Genomic DNA, 27,363 nt, shown 5'->3' with positions numbered 1-27,363 from the left:
GATGAGGGAATCGTTAGGTTCGCTTGAAAATTTGTTCTATGCTTTTTTCTTCTTGTAGCAGAAAACAGTTTGAGTAAATAACACAACTTATTTGTGTCACTGGGACCAGGCTAGATAGACCTTGCAGGACACCAGCTCACAGCGGTGCAGGTCTCAGGGGTCTTTACTGCACTGTTGGGTTCTTTCTTCAGCACAGATTGTTTGTTCCCCTCTTACCTCCCAGACATTGTTGTGAGGCGAGGGAATCACGATGGTGAATGATTCACCTGCGATCCTGCTTTTAGGGCAATACTTTCCAGAAAGGAAGGGAGATGGAGAAAAAAAAAAATCAAGTAAACGGGAAGGTGATTTCATAGCGTGGTAAGTGCTTTGTAGGGAGTAAAGCAGGGCCATGTGACAAAGGGTCTCAGGTGGGAGGGTTAGGAAGGCCTGAGTTGATCCAGGAAAAGATCCGTGGGCCCAGAGTTCCAGGGAGAGGCAAGTGCCAAAGCCAAGGGCCTGCAGGAGGTGTGGTCCTGATGCTGGAGGAGCAGATGCTGGGGGCAGGGGCGGTCCCAGTGCCCACGAGGAGAGTGTCACCGCTGCCTCTGTCGGGGGCAGGTATCGAGGCTTAGCTCTGCAGCTCAACTCTCCCAAGTCCGCCTGCCAGGAGGAGGCCAGGAAGCAGCCAGAAGCAGAGCGCACCTCAGCCCCCTGGACTAGTCTGCCCCCTCGACGGCCCAGAGATAACACCCACGGGGAGCCTGGGGCTGGCTGTTGGCATGTCTGGGTGGCGTGTCCAGCCTGGGAGTTTCTTTGGGTCCGTCTCCCTTAGGAGCTGAGTCTCGTAGTCATCAGAGAGGGGACAGCCCTGCTGGTGGCCTTGTCCCCAGTGACCAAGTCTTCCTGTCCTCACCCCTGTCTCCATCCCCACATCCCTCTGCGTGGCCTGGAGACTCAGAGGTGAACTCAGCACACACATATGTGTGTGCGTGCCTATGCACATACACCCCCCCCCATAAATCGTACATACCCTCTCTCACACACACACACACACACACACACGTATCTGGGAGCACATGTTCCCACGAGGCGACCCGCCCAGCTCGTCCTCTAGGTGGGCCTGAAGCCCAGGCAGAATCAGCAGCCGCCTCAGCTGTGGGTTTGGAGCTGCCACGCGGATGCCTGTGGCCTGGCTCTCGGGGCCACACCAGCCTTGGGAAGCACGGCTGGGGCCCCGCCCTTGGCCCAAAGGTCACTGGGAGCGCCTCCCGGGTAAAGTTGTCATGACTGAGGTCACCCCCTGGAAATAGTCATCGGGTTCCTTAATTCTGATTATGTGCTGGGGAATTTTATTAGAAAATTACTGAAAGTGAGGGAAAACTAAAAACCACCCATCGTTAATTTTTCATTTGTGTACATCAAGGAAGAAGAAATCGTCTCCCAGCTCTGCCCAGCCAGGCCCAAGCCTGACGAGGCCCCTGCCTGACTCCTTTCTCTGCTCCATCTGCGTGACCCCGTGTAAAAGCCCAGCTCTTCTGCCTTCAGCCTCTGCTGGTCCAGGGGCTGTGGCTCATCTCGTCCACACTTCCTAACCCGTGTGTCCCGCTCCACATGGGGAGCAGGTACCCTCGTGTCCTGAGTTCTCCCTAGCCTGCCCGTCACTCTCTCTGCTTCTGGGTTCTGGTTTCTCATGGCGGCAGCACTTTTAGTACTGAGCTCCGTGTGGATCTGTCCCGGCAGGTAGATTCCCAGAGGAGGTTTGCACGTGCACCGGGATTCCCACAGTGCGGCCCGCGGGCTGGCGGCGGAGGCCGTGGCGCGTGCTGGTTCAGCCCCAGTGCCTGGAGCGGCCCAGCCCTGCCTCCTCACCCTGGGTGAAGCCTCAGGCCAGTTCCCTAACCTCTTTCTGCCTTGCATGTTCATTGGTACAAAGAGGATGATGGGGACATTTCCACCTTGTAGAGTGTTGTGAAGACCTCAGGGTTGGGACGTGGAAAGTGCTTAGCACAGTGGTGGCCCTGAGCACACGCTCTACAACTGTCTGCTCTTACAATGTACCTTTGTGGGTGTGTATGATTTTTATGTATGTCTATATTTTCATCTGTCTCTATCTGTATGTGTATATGTGTATGTATATATTACTTTCCAGAAAGGTGACTGAGTTCCTACACTTCACTTAAGGCAGTGTTTCTCGACCTCCTTTTGAGGGAACCTATACAGTAAGTCTCCTGCATACAAACAGGTTCCGTTCCGAGAGCGTGTTCCTAAGTCCAGTTTGTTCGTTAAGTCCAACAAAGTTAGCCTAGGTACCCAACTAACACAATCGGCTCTACAGTACTGTACTGTAATAGGTTTATAATACTTTTCACACGAATAATACAAAAAAACAAACACAAAAGATAAAACATTGTTAATCTTACGGTACAGTCCCTGGAAAAGTACAGGAGTACAGTACGACAGCTGGCATCCAGGGGCTGGCATCATCAGGTGAACAGGCCAGAAGAGTTACTGACTGGAGGAGGGAGAGGAGGTGGGAGATGGTGGAGCTGAAGGACCATCAGCGATAGGAGACGGAGGGCGAGCTGCCATTTCACTCACACATGACGCTGATGGCACAGGTTCTGGCTCCTGGCTGGAACCAGATGCGCGTTCGCATCTTTGAAAGTTCGCAACTTGAAGGTTTACTGTAGGGGACTTGCTGTATAAGTGGGGTTTTTTTCCTCTAATTGCCTCCTTCTCTGGAATTGTAATACCACACCTAACTGTCTGTCTGTTTATGCTGTTGGGTAAGGTTGGAGAGCCGCAGACCGTTGACATCGCTAAGATTTTTTTTCACCCGCTCCCTCAAAGCCAGTTTTACCTCCTTGGAGGCAATATTACCCCCTTTGAGAATGCATAATTTCGGGCATGTGAGAGGATTACAGGATGAGAATTCAGGGAAGGCCTGAGTTCATATCCTGCCCTCTGTCCCTCGGGAGCTGCGGTGATGCAGCATCAGGGCTCAACAGATGGACTGAGGTCTAAAAGCCCCAGTTAAATACAGGTTTCTCTGTTTGACAGATTACTTTTTTAAGCTTTAGTTTTCCCTGTGAATGAAAACAGTAATATGACTACCTGATTTCTAGAGCCAAGAGAACACACACATAAAAGGCCCCCTTTGTAGCCTGGCACAGAGTTAGTGCCCATCATAATTCAGGCACAGCACTGCCAGGACCTCTGCTCTGTGGCCCAGGGACTGGATGGAATCCCAGCTCTGCCGTCTGCCAGCTGGGGGTCCCTGGGCTGGAGTGTGCACCTGTCTGAGCCTTGGTCTCCTTATCTGTAAAATTGTGGTATTTACCAATCTGGTGAATAATTTACTGTGGTTCTTACTGTTTTTATTGTGCTATTATTATCATACTTAATATTTTTTTTTTTTTGTGGTACGCGGGCCTCTCACTGTTGTGGCCTCTTCTGTTGCGGAGCACAGGCTCCGGACGTGCAGGCTCAGCGGCCATGGCTCACGGGCCCGGCTGCTCCGCGGCATGTGGGATCTTCCTGGACCGGGGCACGAACCCGTGTCCCCTGCGTCGGCAGGCGGACTCCCAACCACTGCGCCACCAGGGAAGCCCCATACTTAATATTTTTATGGCAAGTCTGTATAAAAAATGTCAAAAACCAAAGTTCCCAGACATGACATGACTGGATCTGAGCTCCCTGTCACAGGAGGGAATCAAGCAGAGTCTAGAAGTTCATCTGCTGTGAGTTCTGTAAAGAAAACTGGCCTGTCCAGGAGGGTGAGACTGTCCTTCGTCTAGTGCACGGCGTGCCAGACCCCGTCCCGCAGGCCACATCCCACCAGACAGAACGTTTTACATACTGAGTTTTGTTGGAAGATGTACTTCACGTCAGCTTCTTTACACGTTGTCTGTGGCTCTGTTGGCACAACCACAAGCTGAGTAGTTGTGACAGAGACCACGTGGCCCACGAGATCTGAAGTATCTACCTTCTGGCTCTTCAGAGAAAAAGATTGCCGACCCCTGATAGTGGGTTCTGACGTGATGGCTGGGAATCTGGTTGCTGCCACTGACTCCTGGGGTGACCCCGGAGAGGGTGTCCCATGGAGTGCTGAGTGGGGTGGGTGGGAACCCTCCTGGAGGCCCCTTCCCTTCTGTGTCTCCATCACCGTCCTGCGTAATCCCCTCCCCCTCCGTGTGCTACTGCATTACGGGTGCCTTCTCATCTTGTCAGTTTTAGGGGCAACCCATGTATCCTAGAAAGCTCCCCTACCATCCCAGGTCTTGGACGAGGGTTCATGCGCCAAGTGGGACTAGAGAGGACTTCAGAGGTCAGCTGTGAACCTGTGTCCTGCCATTGCCACGGCACTCTTTGTCCCTGGTGGCGTCCCAGGCAGAGAATGCATCCACGTAGGCATGACCGTCTCGTTTACTGGTATCGTCATGCCAGGAATTCCAGCTCAGGGAGGTTCGACTGTGCATTTCCCATAGTGGCTTTTGTTTTGAGTTGATAAAGGGATAAAATATAGTGGCCACAGTGAAATTGGCACTTGCAAAATGTATACACATGTATACACAGTCTGTATATAAATATGCGTCTATATAGTTAAATACATGGAGAAATTCTGCATTTCTGAGTGTCTCTCACATCCTGCAGTGAACCTTGTCCTGGCTGAACTGGAGTCACACTTGCGAGAGGGCGTGCGGGGCACAGGGCTTACACGATGTCTGGGGCTTTCCAAGAAATGTGGCTGATTAATTGCGATGCTTCTGGTACAGCCTCACGCTTCATGGAAGCCTGAAGGAAAACAGTTGTCAAAGCAGTATGTTCTCCGTGACTTGTTTTGCTGTAAAATGTGTCTGTCTTTGTCCTTTTAATTACACAGGCTCTGGTTTCTTTGTGTTTATCCACATACAAACACAAGCAGAAACACACACAAAGTCACACACAGGCACACAGACACACTCACCCATGCCCACTCATACATACACATGGGTGTACACATGTGCCCCTCCCCCCCCCACACACACACGAGAGCCTAGACGGGGCGGTCAGCACAGCAAAAACCCCTTCCTCCTGCCACTCACCCTGGAACAGGCGACGTGCAGCTGTTTATAAAAATATAGCTGTATTAAAAATCGGTGCCTTTTGAGTGTCTGTCTGCACTTGTGAAATACCTACTCTTATTTTCTGAAATAGCCAATTTTTCTTGAACTAGTAACGGACACGTAGTGCGTTTTTATTTGCTTGTTTTCAGTAAAGGCTTCGGTTCCTTGCATCAGTCTAACAACCAGGTGTAAGGATAAGTGACCAAAGAGGGGACAGTGATAACTGGTGCTCTTGGAGGGTCCCTGAGGGGGCCAGGCCGGTGGGGACTCCAGCTCCCCTGCAGGGCGGGCCCTGTGTCCCTCAGCGCGCGCTCGGCCTGGGTGTTTCCTGCTGCACCCGTGTCTGCCTTGGGCCCCAGATTCTGCCCTGTGCTCAGGTTGGGCTGCCCACGAGGCACCCATGGGCCAGAGCAGCCTGTGCTGGCAGAGGGAGTGGAAGCCTCAGTTGCAGGAGGTTGGGATGCAGGGCTGATCACCTCCAGTGACCTCTGCTCGCCTTGACTGAACCCTGCGGCACGGCTGCGGCGCTGACCCATGAGCCTGGGGCAGGAAAGCAAAAGGAAGCCTGCCTGCTGTGCAGTCTGTGTTTAGAAGCCACCCATCAGGTGTAAAAACTGCGCCGGGAAACACGTCCCATCCCCCTAGCGTGGGCCTGGGAGACGGGTGGTTACCTCCCCTTCCAGTGGCATCCAGGACACAGCGGCCCGGGAGGGTCACACCCTGGCCCCAGCCCACCCAGCCCCCTTCTCTTCACACGTCCTGTTCACTTGGGCTTGACTCATGGGGGCCTCATGGGGGCAAGGACACCCCAGGATAGGAGGTCAGGCTCTGCCCACAAACCCCACACACAGCTGCCCCTCACAGCCCCTGGGCCCGGGGATTGCATGCTCCACTCCCGGGAGAACAGGTGGGCAACCGCTGTACCTCTGGAAGTGGGAGTGGGCTGCTTGGGCGAGGAAGTCCAGAGCGGTTAGAAGAGGAGCGTGGGGTCTGAGTGGGTGTGGTCCCTTGGCCTGTCCTCCGCCTCTGTTTTCTCTGTCTCCTTTTTGTCAGGGAGGCAACAAAATGGGGTTGAAAGAATATGCTTTCTGAGATCCAGCAGGCCTGGGTTGTAAACCCAGCTCTGCTGTCCACCGGCTGTGTGGATGTGCGCAGGAGACATCTCCCCCGTGGGCACGTGGCAAAGAGTCCACAGCTGTCTGTGGATCCTGAGACCCCAGTTAAGTCTAGGCCCGGTCCCCACGTGCCCACTTCAGAGAGACCTCAGCCCGAGCGCAGAGAAAGCAGAGCCGCCTCTGGGAGTGCAGTGCAGCGAGCCCCGTGCCCACTCCCACGGTCTCAACCCCCTCCCGGTCCCGGATGCAAAAATCTTGGCCTAGAAAGTGAAAATAACCAGTTCAGCACTGTTTCTTTGCACACTGGAACTTAGAGGTAAGGTGGACTGCAGTGACCTTGATCCCTTGAGACCAGGCCCCAGACACCAAAGCTGAAGAGGTGCTGGGGTCACAGGGAGAGCGGCCCAGGCTGGCTGGGGTCTGGAGTGGCCCCGGAGTCCGCCCCTCCCCCTCCTCCTTGCAAACAGTAAACCTGTCGTGAACGTGCAGATCTTTTAAAATTCTGAGCTCCAGAGAATTGTCTTCCTCCTTCCCTCCCTCCCTCCCTCCCTCTCCCTCTCTTTTTTTTTTTTTTTACTCTTCTTTCATCTCAACTTCTGAGGCCCAGCAGTTTGTATCATAGGTCAATGCTTGGATGTTTAGGCTGATGGACCTTGGCTTGAAGTCCTGCGTTTGCCATTTTCATCTCTTTACTTGCTACTTAACTTCTGTGCTTGGCTTCCTCATCTGTAGAATGGGTGCACCAGTCCCACCTTCTCCCATGAAAATTAAATACGTTAAAGTATGAAAGTGCTTCCAGCAGCACCAGGCACAGAGCAGGTGCCGGACACTTGTCCTTGAGGAAGCACCTGGGTGCTCTGACTCTCAGTGTCCTTGTCTGAAACATGGGGATGAGAAAACCCACTTGGTGGCCTTGTTACAGCATTTTACTCGTGGGTCCAGGAAATCTTGATGAAATGTTGTCCGTGAGCTGGAAACTGTGACTGCAGGTCAGGGGCGTCCGGGAGTTCGTGGGATAACATACCCTCTATCTCAGGGGACAACAAAACCGTAGAAAAAGCACTGAAACATAAGTGAAAATTCTAGCAGGAAATTTTAGTAAGTGCCCTGTCAGACATAACCAGGGAGGCTAAGAACAAACAAGAAAGAGGGGATTTGCTGTAGGTCTGGTGGTTTGGGGGCCCTCTGAGGGCACACCAGGAAATAGGCCCGGAAAGAGAATTCCAGGTAGAGGAAACTTTATTTAAAGGAACGGGATCGGGGTTATGTAAAGGAACGGAAAAACCAGGGAGCGTGCGCCCTGGAGCAGGTCGGGGAGGGACGGGGTGAGACCATGGCAGAGGCCAGCTCCTGGATGGAGTCGAGTGTCTGTGGGAAGTGTTGGGAGTTTTATTCTGAGTTGAATGCCAAGCCGTTGAAGACTTTGTTTCATTTTACATTTTGTAGTGAGACACAGGCAACCTTCCGAAAGTGGGGCGTATCTGAAGTGTCCAGCTTGGTGAACGCTGACACACGGCGTGTACCCTTCTGTTCATGAGTTCCATTCACCGGAGCTGTTGGGTGGAGGACGGATGCAACGAGGGGACAGAGAAAGCAGGGGCATTGGGAAGAGTCCAGGGTGACCTGGGGCAGAATTTAGATTCTCATCCTGGGCGCTGCATCCCAGGGCTGCAGGAGTGTGGGGAAGGGGCGGAGAGGGGCTCGGGCGGGGAGGGGCTGGTGAATTATTGAGGTGCCAGCGGCTGCACCCGGCCCAGAGCTTGGGGTGAGTCAGGAAGGATGTTGGCAGAAAGGCCCTCGTGGAATCCGCACCCTCAGAATAATTGACGGGGCGGGAGGGGTGGGGAATTCATCTGCTGGCTCTTGCCTGTCTCTGCTGGTGAAATTTCATCCCCAGGGCGTTCACTCCTCTGAGTTCTGTGTGGTGGGGAAGCCAGAAGATCCCAGGTCCCGAGAGCCTTGAGAACCTCATCTGAGGCGGAAGTGGGCAGCGGAGGCCCCACCTCCCAGGCGAGGCTGCCGTCCCAGCAGGGGTGATGGACGCCCTGAGGAGGGGCTGGGGTGGGCTGGCAGCTGAGCTGGGGGAGTCCGGGGGTGCTTCAGGTATGTCCGGCCCAGGAGGCGGCCTGCAGGGGGGCCACCAGCGGTGACGGGCGGGGCCCAGGGGCAGCAGTGGGGATGGAGGGAAGTTCCCAGAAGGAGCACCTTTAGAGAAAGAGCACAGGAGTGTGGGCCGAAGGGAAGAGATTCAAAGCTATTTTGCGGGCACGTGGCCGGGGAGGCACTTAGGGAGTCGGGGACGCTGATGGAGCGGTGGGACGGCAGGAGCAAGTGTGTCCTTGTTTTGAGCTCGTCGTGTTTTCAGTGGCTTCGAGGTCATAAATGAGACCCAGAGAAACAGGGTGGGGTGCAGATGAGGCCGGTGAGGCTCCAGGTTGAAGGAGACTCACTCTCGAGGTCCTGCTCCCTCCAGGTGGGCAGCTGGGGTGCGGCTCGTTAGGTGTGGGCACCGGGCCCATGCTGGCCTTGTCCTCTTCCCAGCCCTGCCGCAGAGCGGAGGTTAAGGTGACGATGCCTTACACCACAGAACGGATGAATGCTGCCGGGATCAAGGTGGAGAGGGAACGTGGGCTGGAGCCACAGCCCAGCGGCCCGGGCAGGTGGGGTGGGCGGAGCTGGAGAGGCAGGGTGGGCGTCCCCCCCGAGAACGGGGTCTGAGGGCCGGGGCAGGGTGGGCAGAGCTGGAGAGGCAGGGTGGGCGTCCCCCCCCAGGAGCGGGGTCTGAGGGCCAGGGCGGGGTGGGTGGGAGGGCGGCTGGAAGTTAGGGGAAAGTGAGTAGAGTTGAACGGAGGGCCCAGCCCGCGGTGGCGCTCTCGTGAGGAGCAGGGGCTGCTGGGCTGGGCGGCCGGCTGAGGTCAGCTGGGAGGAGAGGAAGCACCAGCAGCTTCACGCTCCGGGTGTGGCGTCGACAGGTGAAGCAGAGCCCGGGCCGCAGGTGGGGATCCACAGCCGTGGAGGGGCACAGAGGCAGGTGGCCCCCGTGTGCCCACCCCCAGCCGGCCCCTCTTCCGCAGACCCCCAGAGGAGGCGGCCGTGTGCAGTGGGCGGCCCGGGATGGGACTGGGAGAGCGCGTGGGCGGTGCCCCCGTCTGGGGGGTGTGCGCTGGACGTCCCCACCCTTCCTGCAGGCCTCAGCCCTGTCTCCAGTCACAGCTCTGCCTTCACCGCTCGACTTGTCCGGGGGGGTGGGGGGAGCCAGGCCACACCGGCTGCCCCTCGTTGCCGTCTGGCCGTGACGTCCCGGCAGCCTCCCCCGGGTCCCCGCAGGAACGCAGCCAGTGGCCGTTCCAGGAACCTACCTCCAGCAGCCCTCGGGCAGAGGGGCCAGGAGCCAAGGAGCATCAGGGCTGGCTAGTTCCACCCCTGTCCAGTGCCCTGGGACCCGGTGAAGAGGTCCCCACCTTGCTGCCTGCTCCCACAGGCGTTCAGGGGCCTGACGCAGTGGACGGCTGAGCTCGGCCCCGCTGCCTCTGGGGCCTCCTGTCCCTGTGGCCTGCCTCGGTCACCGGAGCTCTGATTCTGAGGACACGACCCTGAGTCTGGGCACGGTCTGACCCAGGCCACATGCTGATGGAGAGGATGTGGCCGCAAGTAGACAGAATAAATAGCGCCGTGTGTTGTTTGCCCATCTCCCGTGAGAAGCAGAGACACCACAGGGGCCGGGGATGTGCCTGTGGGGAGACATGGGGCTCCCTCGGCCAGTCCTGTGCTCTCCTGAGACGGAGGGGAGGCGGGGTCTGTCCTGGTCCCACGCAGGTCAGCGCTGCCCCTGGAGCCGGGGGTCCCCTTCTCCCCGCGCCTTCCCGGCGTCTCAGCTCCTCTCCACGGGCCACGGGGAAGTCTCGTCAACCCTTCCGTGCGTTCATGTGATAAATTCCCATTTTGCCACTTATTTGGTTTTATATTTCTCCATCTACTCCGAACCCACGTAGGAGGAGGGAGGGTTTTGCTTTGCCTTGTTTCTCCTCCCTGCTCAGCAGCCCGCTCCCTCGGGACCCTGCGCCATGGGAGAAAGCCTTGGGGTGCCCCTTCCCGCTCTGGTCCAGCAGAAGCTCCGGGTTCCTGGGAAGGACGGCAGGCTGGGTTCGGGTCCTGGGGTGAGTGGACAGGGGGAGGAGGACGTGACTGGGTGAGATCACGGCAGCCTTGGGACCGAGTCTGGCGCTTCGTGTGCTTTCTCTTGTCCAGTGCCTGCCAGGACCCTGAAGGGTAGATACTGAGAGTGCGGATTCAGTTCTAGAATCGAGCAAAGAAGCCTCAGAGGGTTGGAAAAGACGGTGCCACGCACAGAAAGCACAGGTTCACCCCCATGAGGCCTTTCCTCCTCAGCCGTCCACACGGCAGCTGCTGTAGTGCAAGGCGGGGTGATGCTGGAGTGGGACGCCTGGGCTTGAGCTCTGGGTCCCTGGTTATGAACTCTGTTACTGTAATCTGAAACGCTGCCTCCTCTGGACCTCCGCGCCTCCTCTCTGCCCCTCCTGGCCCACCAGCGTCCCCTTTTCAGCCTCCTTTGCTGGTCCAGTCTCATGTCCCGACATGCAAAGCTGGAGGCCGGGACCTACCCTGGGACCTCTTCTCTCCTCTGTCTCCATCTCTGAACCATCTCTTCCATCCCCAGTGCTTTAAAGGCTGTGTCTACAAAGGAGCAACTCCCACATCAAAAGCCTGGAGCTTTGTTTCGGAGTCTGAAAGCCAGGCTCACAGATCCGGTTGCTTGCTAGGTGTCTAAGAGACATCTCAAACATGAAGCGTCGGAAACTGGACTTGTGTTTTCTGGTTCCAGATGGGTTCTTCCTGCAGGGTTCCAGATGCTCAGGACAGAACATTCTTTCTTTCTGGGACACTCCTCGCCCGTTCGGCCACCAGCCTGCCCACTCTGCTTTCCAGAGAGACCAGCGCCTGAGCACCCCTCACTGCTTCGCCCCCGCCGCATGGCTCGAACCCGCCAGTATCCACTGCGGTAGCCTCACCGGTCCGTCCTCCTCCACCCCTGCCCGCCAGCGTCAGGCCCCCAGGCAGAGGGGCACCTCCTGCCAGGACCCATCACTCCCCACCCCTCCTGGCCCCGCCCCTTCTGCACCTCGTCTCCCTGTCTGCCATTGTGGCCATGTGTCCATGCTCCCCGACCCTCGGGCTCTGGCCTGCACCCCCGATGGGTCACCCTCCTCCCGCTCTCACCTTCTCGCCTCTGACTCATCCCTCAAATCTCAGTGGAGACACCCTTTGATCCCACTGTTTTCATCCCCCCACTGGCCTCAGTACCTTTCAGGGGTTATAATCACAGAGTTCTTGGAGACATCAAGGCCTTACTTGACCAGTTTCCATCTTGTATGCTGGACGGCAGCTCCCTGAGCTCCGCGGGCCCCTTAGCGTGTGCCCTGGCTCGGCTCAGTACCAGGTGCGTGGCAGGCACTCGTCGGACGTGGCGTGAAGGGAAGGAGGTTTGCATTAGGTGCTTCTCAGACACCAGGTACCAAAGGTCACTGCTAGGCTGAGCTGGGCCCTGGCACCTGTTCAGGCTGGCGGAGGGCTCTGCCCACCTCCTGCCGCCGCACTGCCCCAGGCTCCTTTTGCCAGTCCTACAGGAGGTCCTCGCAGTCTCTGGTGACACCTACTGGTGCTCTGCCCACGGGACAGTCCCCAGGAGGGAAGGAGGTCCAAGTAGCCCGGGACAATCGAAACCACACCCTCTTCGCAGGAGTCTCACTGCCCCTGGCCTGGATCACAGCCCCCTTGTATCTGGGCAGAGCCATCTCTTCCCTGCCCTGAATTACAGACGCCGCCTGGGGTTATGAGGCTTCCCCTGACCCATCTCTCCTCTCTCCACGCCCTGAACTTTGCTGCAGGGCTCGGTCCCCCTCCCACCTCTGGGCCGCCGAGCCCCTTCCTCCTCAGGGCCCTGCACTCGCTGGGACCTTCTCCCCTTTGCTCTTCCCGTGGCTGCTCACGCCCTTCTTAGCTCGCAGCCCAGAGCTCACCAAGCCAGGAGGTCTTCCCAGGCCGGCGCACCCCACATGCATCCTGGCCCCCATGTCACCGACGTGTCCCCAGCAGCACGGATCACTCGTGGCAGCTGGCTCGCTTCTCTGTGTCTGTCTCTGCGTTTCCTCTGTGCTCTCTCCTCTGTCTGGCTAGTCACTCCAGCAGGGTGGGGCCCCCTCGTCTGCGCGTTTACACGTTTGCTCCTTATGGCAGGACGTATGGGTCGGGCGCTGTGCAAATACGTGTTGGCTGAACGAGTGAAGGAACGAACAAGCTTGTATCGGGTGCCAGGCATCAGGCCGTGAACTCCTCGTCCGCTGGTCCATTTAGTCTTCGGGATGACCTTGGATGGGGAAAAATCCCACAAACTTTTGCGCTTGTTTCTGGGTCTGGAAACACAGAAGGAGAAACTGACGTGGGTGGTGGGTGTCTGCAGACTCCAGACCTTGCCCCTCCCCAGCCTTGGGGAGCACTTCCCCCTCTGGCCCTGTCCCCGTTTCACTGTACCCCCGCAGGCGGGCGTGTGCTCGGGCGGGAGGGGGCCCGCTAGCCTCTCCTCCTCACTGTTCTCACACCGTGCGTGCTCTTCCTGAGACCGAGGATGGGTGGCCCTGGTCTCCTGGACCCGGTGATCCTGCTGTCAGCAGGCCCGGGGGCGGGATTCTTTCTACCAGTATTTTGTCTCTTACCACCAGGCTGCCTCTAAAACACTTAGCCTTCATTCCCCCATAGACTGGGCACCCTGACCACACCCTCCCTCCAGCCTAAGGGACCTGGGAGGTGGGCATCGACCAGCGAGGGGATCTGGGGCCTCTGGAGAGGCAGCAGGTGCCAATTCACTTTGACCTAGAAGGGAAATGCAGGCCGGGAATCTCCAGAAAGTTCTAGAATAGGAGGTGGAGGTGGAACCTGGACCCTGGGTTGTCCTCTTTGCTCCTCACACAGGTCCATGGCCCTGGGATGCAGCTAATAACAATCTTCAGGTGTTTTTTTGGGTTTTTGTGTGTGTGTGTGTGTGTGTGTGTGTGTTTTTAACAACGGGGAAAGCTGCTTGTTCACCTGTAAAGAACGGATGCGAATATCTGCCCTGTGAGAGCATTGGATGAGACCATGTGTGTGACCTTGAGGCAGTGGAGCTATCCGATGACTGGCTGGTTATTATTATACTCATACCCAGGGTGCTTTCTAGTGCTCAGATGTGTGTGTAGAATAGTGGTCCAGCGCTCGATGTCCAAGCCTCACTCCCTGGCTTGATTCCTGCCTCTGCCACTTGCTGTCTGTGTGATGTTGGATAAATTACTTAACCTCTCTGAGCTTTGGCTTCCCCATGCACCAGCATGCCCATATTGCAGGGCTGCTGTGAAATCAGAGCACATAACTGTCTAAAGTAGCTGGTAGGTGGTGCACAGGGCAGGTCCAGCACTTCCCTTTTCTTCCTCACCGTTTCCCAAATGTGTAGAGAGGCCCCGTCCTACCCTTGCTGAGAGCTGCAGGGAGCTCATGACATGCGCCAGGATTTTAGTGACTCCAAAGAACGTGCTCGTTGTGTGTTAGGGTGTCCCTGTGTCCTCGGCCCCCACTAGTGAACCCTCCCAGCATCTGCAGGTATTTGCTGGCCGTGGCACAGAGCTCTCTCCCATCTGTCCTGCTGTCTGTCCTGCTGTCTGTCTGTCTCCATGGTGGCTCCCTTGAAATTGGGGGCCTGTCCCCCTGACTGGCAGCTCTTGGGTCCAGAAGTGCATATTGAGCCCCACAAGGCCCCTGCCATCCCCCAGACCTCCTGGGGATGCCTGCACCAGCTGTCCTCCGGGGCTCCCGCTCACCTCTGCAAACAGCCCTCATGGCTGCCTGCCTGTCCCTGGCCATCTCGCTGCCCCCTCCCCTAGAGCCTCCTGCTGCCTCAGCAAAGAGGGCCCCAGGGCAAGGCTCAGGCCTACGTTCAAAAAAGAATGACACGGGCTTCCCTGGTGGCGCAGTGGTTGAGAGTCCGCCTGCCGATGCAGGGGACACGGGTTCGTGCCCCGGTCCGGGAAGATCCCACATGCCTCAGAGCGGCTGGGCCCATGAGCCATGGCCGCTGAGCCTGCGCGTCCGGAGCCTGTGCTTCACAACGGGAGAGGTCACAACAGTGAGAAGCCCGCGTACCGCAAAAAAAAAAAAAAAAAGAATGACACTGATAACCTACAAATGCTGCACTAGTGAATCATGTTCAGACCTTTAAAACAAATTTGTAAATGCAGAAAGGCAAAAAGGAAATAAAAACCACTTCAAGTTCTGCCCCCCAGAGGTAACCACAGTTAGTTTAAGTGTCATATATGTTCTTCCAGACCCCTGTGTATATACGTCAGTTTGTTGTAGCGAGGGTGAGAGTGCTAGAGGCATACTGAGTTCGAATTCTGTTTCCACCACTAACTAGGGGTGTGCCTTGAGCAGGTCATCTAAGCTCTCTTAGACTCAGTTTTCTCATCTGAAAAATGGGCATGATAACTACACTGACATGTGTCAAACAGGATGCTAAACACTGGCATCTGTCAGCGGGAACATGCCTTAGCCGTGCCCTCGGGAGCTGTGAGTCTACAGTGCGTGTGCGCTTAGATTCTTAACTGCTCCCGTTGGGATCTTATTCTTTCTGCTCTTTCTCCTCTGGGTGAGGGAGCTGCCAGGGAGCCAGGCTTGCTCAGCTGGAGAAGATTGGAGAGAGGAGGGCGCTGACTGTCTTGAAACATCTAACTGGCTTTTGTGAGAGACACGGGACCTGTTCTGGATTTGGTGCCAGCAGAGGACACACTGTAGGGCAGGATCTTGCCGTCTGCCCACCCCAGGTTCCCCAGTGCCCTGCCCAGAGCCAGATGTAAGTGGGCACAAGCAGACGGACCCAGTGTGCAGAACTCGGAGAGCACGTGAAACCACTGGGTGCAGAGTGAGGGGGCCCCTTGTACATGTCAGGGGTGTCCAGAGGCAGTGGGGTGCCTCAGGAAGTGGCATGCTGGCTGGCTGTCCCTGCAAGCTTTGGAGACAGACTTGGGCACCTTTGTGCTGGGTGGCCTTGGGCAGGTGACCTTGGAGAGACTGCATGCTGTAGTGGTCCAGAGCCAGAGGCTGGGGCCAGCACGCTGACTTTGCCATTTGCTAGCTCTGTGGCCTTGGACGTCTTGCTGACTTCTGTGTGCCTTTCTTTCCGCACCTGCAAACAGCAGCACCTGTCCCGTAAAGCTGTAGGGGGGGGGTGGTCAGTCAACGTGCTGATGGATTTGACACGCCTATAGCGCAAAGTCTGTGCAGAGCAAGCCCTCTACATATGTCTCCTGACCACGGGGATAACTCCATCCCCCGGCAGAGCAGAAACTGTCCACATCGTGCACCCAGCGCAGTACCTGGACGTGTGGGCACGCAGTCTTGGAAGCCCTTACGATTCTAATTATTCGTATTGACCCTGGGGCCTTGGGGCCTGGCTCTCCAAAGTGGGGCTGTGTGGACGACTTCCTGGCTGGCCTCGGAGCCGCTGAGGAGCTGTGCCGTGAGTCTGCGGGGGGTCTGATTCATCTCTCTCCTCCTCTGCCTCTTCCCCTGCCCACTTGGAATGTCATCATCCCATCTGTGGTTAGCTGCGCTCAGCAGCGGCTGCCGGGAGGTGATGGATGGGCAGTGACTGCCTCCTCCCTCGGCGCTCTGCTGCTTGCTTCTCCTGGTGCTCCTCAGCTAGGCCGGGAAACCATCTCCACTCCTACGTTCTAGTCACAGGTAGACCTGTATTCAAACCCAGATACGCCTCCTATCTGGTGCGTTTCTTAACCTCTCTTAGCCTCAGTTCTTACATCTGTGTAACGGAAACAAAGTCTACCTCCTCGAATGGTGGTTGTGGGTAAAATTTCCAGGTGGGTGAATGGCACACAGTAGGCACTCAATAATTGCCAGCACCCTTTTTTCCCCAGCTGCAGAAACCCTTGGCTGAGAGCCAGGGGGACAGCATGGCACATCTTCTCTAGACAGAACCATGGGTGTTCAGCATGAAGCAGACGGACAGCAGAGACCATCTTGTGCAAACCCTCCTCCCCTGATGCTCAAACACATTCTCCCCTTTTGCCATTTGGTAGACTGAGGGCAACGTGAGGCGTTTTCCCCGGGCAACTGCAGTGAATTCATGGTGTGTCCCCCTGGGAGCGGCAGCCCTGATCAACCAAGACTGGGCCTCCGTTGAAGGCTTCTGGTGAAAAAGAACTCATACTGTGGAAAGAGATGTTGTTGCTCTCCAGAAGTCTAGAGTGTTCTGCCTTCCTGAAAGCTGAGGGAGTACGAATGGCAGTGGATGACAGTAACTGAACTCCAGGGGAGCAGGGGCTTTGTGATCCGCCATGTCTATTTTGTTTTCACCCTTTCGAGAAGGAAAATCAGCCAGCTAAGCAAGAGCTAATTAAACACACGTTTTGATTCCTGAGAACTTAGCCTTATCCTTAATTCCAGGACTACTTTTTATGTTGATCCTGAATGATTACCTATAAATCTGTATTGATCGGATAAGTGAAGGTAATCCAGTTTGTCAGTAGTTTCTTTACCAGGAAAATGAGTTTCTTTTCCTTACGCTTTTCACCTAGGCTTGGGGGTAGCTGGAGTTCCTCTCTCCTCAGTTCTAGACAGTCCTGCAGATGTTATGTCCCACGTTTGAAGGAGGAAGAAGGGAAAGTACCCCTGCCAATCCCTTCTACCTTTCTGTCCCCTTACATTGGGAAAACCAAAGCTTTTTAAGACACCACCCCTCCTCAGCCAGGCACGCTTCTGGTATTTATGTCCTTGGCCAGAACTGGGTCACAGGTCCATCCCTCGCTGGAAGGGCGGCTGGCAAGGTGGGGAACAGAATCACCGTAACTGGCTTAGACCAACCAGCCACAGCTTTTCTCCATAGGCTGAAAATGCTGCCATTCTGAATAAAAGCGACGCTCTTTTAGCAAGGAAGGAGTGGGGAACGGGTATTAGGGTGGCAGCTAACAGTGTGTGTGACACTTCGGTGGCAGCAGTCCTGGAGCCTGTGCAGTCTTCTCACCTGATTGTCAGCATCATGATGCCGCCCACGCCCGAGAGGCGTCCAGGCCGCCACTCAGCCTTTACTTCCTGGCTCAGGCGTCACTGGTCATTCTGTTCAGCACAGACTCGAGGCCTGTTCTGTGCCTGGAGCCGTGAAGGCAGTGGACACACAGCTGGACTGAGACTCAGCCGGGTGTCCAGACTCGCCGGGGAGACAGCCATGCCAGTCAGTGCCTTCAGCATGGTGCCACCAGCTCTGGGACACGGGGCCCTGCCGAGGGGCCCTTACCCAGGCTAGGGTGAATGGCATCAGGGGGTGAGGAGGAGGGCCTGGGAAGCAGGGGGACACAGGGTGCCACAGCAGCGCTGACACTTCCTTGAGCGCACCTGTTCCCGGTCCTCTCACAGCCCACGAGTGCCCTGAAGACAGGGACGGTGTCTTATCTATTATCCCACTTATGTGTCCCTGGAACTAGCTCAGTGCCTGGAATGTGTCTGGAGCTCTGTAAGTATTTTAGTTCAAATAAATGAGTTAACATGGAAATAAATAGATCATTATCCAAGATGTGGGCGTATCTTGGCCAAAGGGAGGTAGTTACGGGCTGAGAGGGACTTTGGATGCTAACCCTCCCTCCCTGCCAAGAGGTGAACCTCTGGGGCCCTGTCTTCCCTGGGGAGCCTGGCTGCAGGGGGTATTTTGGGAGCCATTTGTCCTGACTTACTAAGTCAGCTATAAATTCCCCCTTGAGGCTTTGGAGTGTATGAGGCTTACTGATGGCCCCAAAAGGGGATTGGCAGGTGGTTTGGGGACTGATTTCTTAAAGCAGTTTGGGCAAGCGCTGACGTCTTTGAAACGTTTCAATCTTTTCTGTGGTCATGGCTTTCGGACTGTCTTTGACCGTCCCGGTTTGGGAATCAGGGCGCCCCCTTGGGATATTTGCAGAGACAAGGCTCAGTAGCTTTGCCTGCCCTGAGCTCCAGGCATCAGCCTCCAGAGGTTTGCTCATGATCAAGGCTAGAACCTTCTGAGTCGACTCATTTTAAATGACGCACGGTCCCAGCCAGTCCCTCTGGCGGCCTGCCAGCCTTAAAGCAATTGGCCGTCACCTGCAGCTGCCGCTGTCCTGGGTGGCGCCGTCTAAATACTGCGCACTGCTGGCATCCTCTTGCATATCTGGTTCTAGACAGACAACTCCGTGCTGTTTCCAAAATAACTCCTTCCTTGGGGCTTGTCAGATCTCTGGTGCCTCTGGGATAAACATTAAAAATACCGCCTCCCAAATCGGGGAGGATCTCATTCTTTCCCCTCTCACTGCTGATTGGAAAAGGGGCCTCAAACTGGTCCCGCAGTGAAACACTTGTGAAAACGTATGAAAAGAGATTACTGCACATGGAAGTGATGGGATGACAGAACTGCCTAGTAACGTGTGATTATTATAATAATGTACATGGTAACCAGATGGCTTCAAGGGCAGGGCAGTGCTTGTACTAAGTTGCCTCTGGTGCTACATTTAAGTCCTGTCATGGCTTGATCTTGCTCCGTCCTCCAAGCAGCCCTGCAACAAGTGTGTATTTTGTAAGGTGTCCCATGTCACGCATACTGACACCGACAGAGAGATTAGGAGGCTTGCAATGGAGCCAACACTTGGGCCTGGAACCTTAACGTTGGCAGGTGGTGCTCTTTCTGGGATTCTTAAAAATTGACGTATAATTAATTTACAATGTTGTGTTAGTTTCAGGTGTACAGCAAAGTGATTAAGTTACACACACACACACGTATTCTTTTTCAGATTCTTTTCCATGATAGGTTATTATAAGATATTGAATATAGTTCTCTGTGCTATACAGTAGGTCCTTGTTGTTTATCTATTTTATATAGAGTAGTTTTTATGTGCTAATCCCAAACTCCTAATTTATCCCTCCCCTACACTTTCCCCTTTGAAAGAAACCGTAAGTTTCTTTCTGGGAATTTTGGGTCAACTGAAAGAATCCCTTTTCCTTCCAACTTTTTTTTTTTTTTTTTAATTTATTTATTTTTGGCTGTGTTGGGTCTTCGTTTCTATACGAGGGCTTTCTCTAGTTGTGGCAAGCGGGGGCCACTCTTCATCGCGGTGCGCGGGCCTCTCACTATCGCGGCCTCTCTTGCTGCGGAGCACAGGCTCCAGACGCGCAGGCTCAGTAGCTGTGGCTCACGGGCTCAGTTGCTCCGTGGCATGTGGGATCCTCCCAGAGCAGGGCTCGAACTCGCGTCCCCCGCATTAGCAGGCAGACTCTCAACCACTGCGCCACGAGGGAAACCCCCAACTTTTTTTTTTAAAGTGAGAAATCATGAAGACATTCAGATAAGACATTTATGTAATATCGTATAATGAAGTACTTTTCACTGTGTGACTGATTCCATTGCCTTTGTGTAACTGAGCAGTCTTGCTTCTTCTGGATTATGCCTGCTTCTGGAATTGCACCTAAAGCTCCCTGGGGTGGCATAACAGACACCTTGCAGGTGGGCCCCCAGCACGTTTCCTGTTTCATTGACACCCCTCTGGCTTGGGATTTTCATCTATAAGCTCCTGCCTTTATGAATGAAGTTCCCTCTGCCTGTATCGCCTTTTGGTCTTTTGTCCATCTGGCTGAGCCTTACTGTTCCTTTAAGGGAAACCTCAAACATCACCTTTCCGGGAAAGCTTCCCTGACCTCCCCAGGCTGGGCCAGGTGTTGGATCCGAGTCCTGAGTGCCCTAGCAACCCAGACCCATTTCTGTCCCTTAGGACCCCATTGATCGTGTGGATTTCCGTGTCTGACTCCCTCTAATGGACGACTGTGAGCTCCTTGTGGGTGGGGACCATGCCTGTTCTTCTCTCATCCCCGTATGAGCACAGTATTGGCAGAGCCGATGCTTAACAAGTACAGTTGGGAGTAAATGAAACACTCAGTCAATGTGGCGCTGCCTCTGCGTCTGCCCCATGCTGGACGTCCTGCATGCGGGGGGGTTGGCGCGGGGTCCCGATGACGTCACGTGCCATGGAGGAACCGTGGGCTGCGTCTGCTCATCGATCTCTGTTTCCTCTTGCTTTTCTCAGACGTGCTCTGCCCCAGCGTTCGTGTAGAAGGAGATCGCTTTAAGCACACCAATGGCGAAACCAAGGAAATCACAGGTAAGAGAGTAACAGCCACCATACACGGCTTGCTTGGCTGTGCTTTTTGCTGGACTTGACCATGACCCTCCTTGATTCAAGGGTAGCCTTGCTGGTGCTGTCCTCAGTCCTGTCCTTCACCGAAGTCCTAATAGGATGGTCTGAACTGTGCAGGTAGCGGCTCCCGTCAACGAACCGTCAACAGGGAAGACCATTCACGTGTTCCCTCTGGGAGCAGGTGGTGATGCTGTAGGGTCAGTAGAGAATGCAGTGGAGTGAGTGACATGGTGAGTGAGTGATTGGCGGCCGGGCAAAGGTGAATAAATAAATGCATTTGGGAGTGAATCAGAGTCATAAATACATGAGTGAATCAATGGATGAGGGAACACAGAGACACACGACTGCGGGGCCAGCAGCAGAAATAAACTCCGTGGAGGCTGTCTCTGAACGCGACCACGACAGGGTAACTGGGGTGCGCGGGGGACGCTGAGCCGGCCTCCTCGTCCCGATGGTGAGGAGGTGATGAGCACCCGTTGACTCCTCCCCGTGGCCAGGCGTCCAGCTGAACACTTCAAGCGCGTGATCTCGGGGGAGTTTTCCTCCGTCCAGGACACCAGCCCTGCTTCCCTCACCAACGCTGGCCCTGTCAGGAGCCCCGTCTCTCCACCCCAGAGCATCTCGGGTCCATTTCTAGCCAGTGCAGTCAGTCTCCCGTCCAAGGCAGGGAGCCCCGGGCCATCAGAACCCAGTGCCCTGCCCCTTCCCCAGGGACCCTGCCTGGGTTCGCCTGCCCATGCGAACACGCCAGCATCTGCACCTTGGCGCCTGAGGGTTGTTTCTGGAACAGCAGAAGGCTGTGCTCCCTGTGTGCACGGCAGGTGAAACGTGCCAGGGGATTAACGCTCTCGGGAGTAACCCAGCCCTCAAGCAGTGAGCGTCGGTAAAGCAACACCCGGCTCCTTGACCCACTTCCCAGCACGTCCCCACAGGGGCCAGCCGGCTTGGTGCCGCTGTCCCCATCAGCTGCCGTGCCTCCCTCCCTGCTGACCCTTCTCCTCCATCGAGCGTCTCCCGGATACACTAGCACTTCTGGGGGAGCACCTGGGCTGTCGTCCGTGCTCAGTGAGGTACTCACTCTCTCTATCAGGATGTCTTTGTCTAACTCCTGAGAGCAAGAGGACTTCCATCCTAGTCACTGTATTAATACAGCTACCTTGAAGTGAAAATATTTATAGCCGAGTCACCGTCCAAAGGGCAAAACTGCTGGGAACACGGATGTCCCCACTGATTGCTTTGGTAATATCCAGCGGAGCTCTGGCTCTGGATAATCTATTCTCCATCCCTCGAGCCTGGCTGGGCCTGCCGGCTCTGCCCCCGAGTAACTTCCGCTGAAGTCACTCTGGGAAGCAGATCTTGACCTTGCTGCATTATCCATATCGGGCTTCCTGAGCGATGAATCCTTCGTAACGGTGTCTCCCCTAAATAATTCATTATCCAGTGTGTCTGTTCGTAGAAGGGAAGTTATGACAGTCATACCATTAATAACAGAAATAGTAATAATTGATGCTTCCCAGCACTTACATGCTTACCACGTCCTTGCATGCCAAGGGATTTGCACTTATTTTCTCACTTAACCCTTACAATGTAGGAGACCAGCACTATTGTGTCTTTTGTAGCTGGGGAAACAGGTACAGACACATTAAGGAACTTGCCTGAGTTTGTGGCGGAGTCAGGGCTCACATCCAGCCCATCGGAAGGAAGAGGGGGCGGGAGGGAGGAGACGCAAATGAACATTTCATCTGCCTTATCGTCTGCAAATCAGAATGAGCTTTCCTCTCGTTCTACGGACTGAAGAGCCCCCAGTATTTTTTTCCACTGAAGAATAACTGATTCTGGCGGGGAAGATTCAGAATGTGTTGTGTGTGTATGTGTGTGTGCATGCATGTGCGTGCTTGCACATCTGTGTGTGCACACGTGTGCTTATGCAAGCTGGGAACAAATCTTTTGGCTCTGGCATGTGAGGATCCTGCTGAGGAGTCTTGTGGTGATTGGATAGAAACGGGACCCTCTGTGCGGAATCCGCTGTGTGGATCTGCTGCCAGTGAAGCCTGGAACCTCCCCTCCCCTTGGTGGGCTCCGAGGCCCCCAGGAAGTAAATCACAGTGCTGGGTGGGCATCCATCAGCACGCGGTGCAGATGCCCTGCTTGTGCAGCTCTGAGAGCAGAGAGCCTGCAGGATCTATCGTCTCCTCTAATTATAACCAGACCAGAAAAAAGGCTCCCGCCAGCTGGAGCTGAGGCCGGAGCTCGGGAGAGATGGCGCCGCATACTTGCCAACTTAAACGCAGTCGGGTAATCGGAGCAGCTTTTGTAAAAAATGCAGTTCCCCAAAGCCTCACCTCCAGGCGGTTCCTTAAATGACTCCAGCTATTTTTAGGGCTTATCTGGGCTGGAACAGTGAGGACGGGGAACAGAACAGACAAAGCAGTTTGGAGGCGTGGGCCTGGCCCTGCTGCTCCCCAGCCAGGCGGCCTGGGTCCATCACCCGACTCTCTGAGATTCAGTTTCCCCACTTAACGCAGCAATACATCCGACATGCTATCTCTGAGGACCCCTCCCGGCTCTAAAAACGGAATGTTCTGCAAATTCTAGTGACTAAAGGTGTTATACAACATTCCTGGGGGGTCAGCTATTTAAAGCTGAACGAAAGTGCTGGGCACGGTCCAGCTCTGAGATTTGGCCACAGACATCCTAATGTCTCTCTCCTCCTACCTGAGTTCTGACCTCCAGATAACAGTCGCCATGTCACGAGCATCTCAGATAGTCTCAGCTCAGTGCTCCCTGCCTCCCTCCTCCCCAGGCCTGTGTTTCCAAGTCTGGTCCTCACCAGTCTCCCCGACCCTCCATCCCCACTGCCAGAATGGTCTCTGAACACAGAAACAAGATTGTGTTTCTCCCTTGCTTTAAAGCCCTTCCGTGGCTCCCCACTGCCTGTAGAAAGAAACTCAGACTGCCTCGCGTGGCCCACAGAGCCCAGCCTGATCCGCCCCTGCCTAGCTCACTCCCCTAACCATGGCTCCTGACATCCCGAAATAGTGGGATTCTCAGAAAGAACCTCAGTGACTCAGGTCTGGCGACCTTTGCACATCCAGTTACCTTGGATGCCCTTCCCTCCATCTGTGTCTGCCCAGATTTTATTTGTTCTTTAAATTCAGGCCGGGCCTTGCCTCCTCTCGGAAGCCTTCCCTGATTGCTCCTCAGCTGGGCAGGGAAAATATTCCATGTGCTGTTATACAAGCCCAGCCATTCCCCCTCCTTCTCATTTACCCATGATACCAACACAGCTTCTCTCTGTGCCTGTTTCCCTGTAGACACTAAACTTTTGGGGGTTGGGGCTGGGATTTTGTCCTGTTGATCATTGGAGCAGCCAACAGGGCATCTAAATGGAGGAGGCCCTTCATGGTTTAGTGAATTCCTTTCTTCTCTCCTTCCCTCTTTCCGCTGACGGTGCCTCAATTAAGAACGACAGCCAGAGCTCTTACTTTTTTCGGGATGGAAACATGAATCAGATCAGGTCCCATCCTTCAAACTGCTCACCTTCTCCTGGGGACAGATAAACCGTGTGCACCTCGGCCAGACCCACGAAAGACCCGGGACTAACTTCCGTGCCTGGGGGTCCGGCAAAGCTTTGTCCAGCGTGGACCTTTGAAGGACTGTGGGCAATCGTCACGGCGTCCCTGATACCACCTGGTTCAGCTGAGTCCGTGACTTCGGGGAGGTGCATCCTTGCAGTTTCTACATTAAACAATCGCCGCTTTATCTTGCGATGCCTCGCATCAGGGTCCATTTACCTCGGGAACATTTTTCATTTTCCTTCCCTGCCTTTATTTATTGCAGGCAATTCATCTTTCTCTCGGTGCCCTTTGCCGCCTCCTAGTTAATTGCTTGTTGTTCAGAGTTTTGTGGTGTTTAAGTCTTTGTTTTTATCCGTGGAAGCCAATGAAAGTGGAACTAGAAAGTAGAGCATATGTTTGCTTTTTTAAAGCTATTTTTTATTCTCCCACATATGACTGCTACAAGGAAGCCCAGCTTCAGGTGGCGGTTCCAGTGACAGGGACGGAGCTGTGAAGTGGAGGAGCGGGCCTCTCTGCCCTTCTGCCTGACACCTTAGTGGGCGGCATCGGGCCCGTGCCCGCCAGGTTCTGAGCCCGCTCTCTGAGTCAGAGCTGGCACTCAGCGGGAGCCCCCGGGGCCCGCGCATCCCTGTGGGCCTTGGGCAGCCCCGTGAAGTGGGAGTTTGCAGGGGCTGAGTAGTTGCACCAGAGTCGTGGAGCTGCGGAGTCTAAGGGCAGGGAGGGCCCAGGTGTGTCTCACTGAGATGCTTGTCCTTTACATTTGTGTTGGACATGTGCTTATTATTGGTCTCCCACCAGGGTACCAGTTCTCCCAGCTGCGTCTCCAGTGCTCATACATGCTTGGCACAGAGCAGGATCTCAAAAAATATGTATTGAATGCGTAAATGATATCCATGGATAAAATCTAGTGGGAGAAGAGGCTGTAATCATTGTAAAGGGAAATAATTAATATGAAAATTATTTTGTGCGTCTTCCTCTCTATGTCAGGCTCTGTACGAGGAGCTTTATATCATATCCAAGCTTCACCACAATCCTATGAGGTGCAAAGACAATCCCCGTTTTACAGATGAAGAAATTGGTGCTCAGAGACGTCAGGCAACCTGCCTAAGGTCACACAGCTAGGACTTGGTGGTCAGGAACACAGCCCAGGCCTGTCTGACTCTGCTGCTGAAACTCTCAATTGATGCTAATTCCTTTCTGTTCTTGCAGCATCTTACACAGGGCTTGGAACAGAGAGGCTCTCAAAATACAACTTGAATGACTAAATCATCTCTTAGGACAGAATCTAGTTAGAAGATGTTTTAATCATCCTAATGTGAGCCGTGCAAGCTCGTTTCCTGTTTTCCATGGCAGCATCTCAGAATGTTGGAGACAGCAAGAACCTTCCTGAAGTCTCGTGGGTTATTAGGTGCCACTGATGCCGAGTGGTGTGTTAGCCCGGGGATGCGGAGACAAGTGAGGCCCGGTGCCCACCCACAGGCGGCCTCCTCTCCCCTTCCCCAGGGACACAGTGTCAGGCCGGTACATCCCACCGTTGCCTCCGTGTGGGCATCGTGGTTGGGCTCCTCTGAGGACCCCAGCTGCAGGACTCAAGTCAGCCCCCTCAGACTGGTCCAGGCGGTTTTGTAAGGGGTCATGGATAAGTATGTGCTGCCGATGGTGGAGAATCCTGAGTGAATAACTGACCTGCTGAGTCGGTTTCCTACCACGGCTGAGCGACCGCCTGGGATTCTCTTGACAGCCAAGGTGGCGGGTGTCAAGCCTCCTGTCACAACCAAGTACTGAGGCTCTTGCGGGTTCTGTAACCCGCTCAGCATCACACAAATACGTGACTGAGCTGGATGACCCCCTGTCCCGCCAGCTCCCCTGAGCCCAAAGTTCGTGTCTTTTCCATTACTTCGTGTGGCCAATGAGCAAGGTCCTCTCTCAGAGCCGAAACAAAAGGAAATACGCCTTTCCATCAATGCAGTGTCACGAACAGTTTTCTTCTCTCTGGCGTTTGCCCTTTAAAATCATGCAGTTTAAATGCTGCTAAATTATAATTCAAGCAAAGTCCAAATGAATTGCGGAAATGGGGCTGCGAGAAGGAAAGCCGAAGTTGCCACTTCGCCTGCAGAGCCAGGCTGTGTGAGCCGGGTGTCCCCACGTGGGCTCCCTGAACGCCAGTCACATGGCCGGAATGGTGGCCGACTGCTTGCCTCATGCTTGCCTGTGATCCAGGGCTTTCACGAAGGCTCATGTTTCATCGGAAACCCCAGCGTCTCTGCCTGTTTCCTGCAATTGGCCATGGAAACAGAAGCTGTCCATCTCCTCCCTCTGTTGCTTCTGTTTTCACCTGGGAGATGTATTTGCACGGTTCCCTCTGCTTAAATCCCACCCCCACTCCCCCAGGGCAGGGCGGGCTGGCCACCTTCCCAGAGAGCGGATGTGCTTTTCCTCTGTCTCCCGGGCTCCTCTGGCCAAACTCACTCCTGGCTCTTCTCTTTGGACAGGTTTTGACCTGGTGGATTTGTTCAGTGTGAAGGCGATCTTGGGGGAGAGAGAGAACGGGGCGCAGAGTTCCTATGTCCGGATGGGATCCTTCCCTGTGGTGCAAAGGACTGAGTGAGTGGTTGCTTCTCCTCCTAGACCTGCCCGGGACGCCTCTGAAAGGGTGGGAAGGCGCTGGTCAGCACGGTTGCTCACTGAGCACTGGGCAGGGATTTCGCCTACAGGGTGCCTGGTGAGGTCGCCCTGAAATGAAGCAGCCAAATCACTGACCCAGGAATTCAGCCTATTTCTTAACCGTGTATTACCGTTGACGTTGTTGGTCCCCTGGTCCTTCTACACTCACCTGTCCGTACAGGTGTGACGTTCATCCTCCATCCATTCATGCCTGCATTTTTCTGTTAGTTCAGTAAACAACAAACGTTTATCATTTATGGCTTAGATCCACGGCACCTACTGTGGACCAGCCACTGCATGACACGCAGGCAGAGCACCACCCAGAATCGTGTAGTCGTTCTGGCCAGTGGAGACCCAGTTCAGTGTTTGCTGGGTGCCCGGCCTTACACAAGTCATTGGAGGTCCCTGTGCCCCAGTCATGGCATCTGTTTCACCTGAGGTGAATGTGTCCGCCTTGCAACGTCATCTGAGAGGATCATGATGCAGAGATTAGTCCAGGGTCTGACACCTGTGGGGTCTGCAGTCAGGGGCTAATGATGACACCAGAATAAATGTTCCATTCTTCTCCTCTCAGGCAGAATGGTCTCTTGAAAATGAAAAGTGATATTTTATCTTGACATTATCCTTCATCTTAAAACTCCTTAATTACTTCTGAGTGTTCTTAAGCTAA

General features: G+C 54.8%; 1 protein-coding gene across 1 annotated transcript in view; it reads left to right on the top strand.

Moving 5' to 3' along the window:
• The window catches only part of COL22A1 (collagen type XXII alpha 1 chain), a gene marked incomplete at both ends in the record, with an annotated part of 240,616 nt that overhangs the window by 13,501 nt on the left and 199,752 nt on the right, over positions 1 to 27,363 (top strand). The window contains 2 exons of the mRNA XM_079722651.1: positions 20,341 to 20,415; positions 26,522 to 26,633. Of these exons, the coding sequence (XP_079578777.1) occupies positions 20,341 to 20,415; positions 26,522 to 26,633 (187 nt within the window). The remainder of the gene's footprint in view (positions 1 to 20,340; positions 20,416 to 26,521; positions 26,634 to 27,363) is intronic.

Source organism: Hyperoodon ampullatus (genome assembly GCF_949752795.1).
Source record: "Hyperoodon ampullatus genome assembly, chromosome: 17".
Classification (NCBI taxonomy): domain Eukaryota; kingdom Metazoa; phylum Chordata; class Mammalia; order Artiodactyla; family Ziphiidae; genus Hyperoodon; species Hyperoodon ampullatus.
Note: the sequence above shows the minus strand (reverse complement) of the source record. Positions and strands in the feature narration are given on the sequence as shown.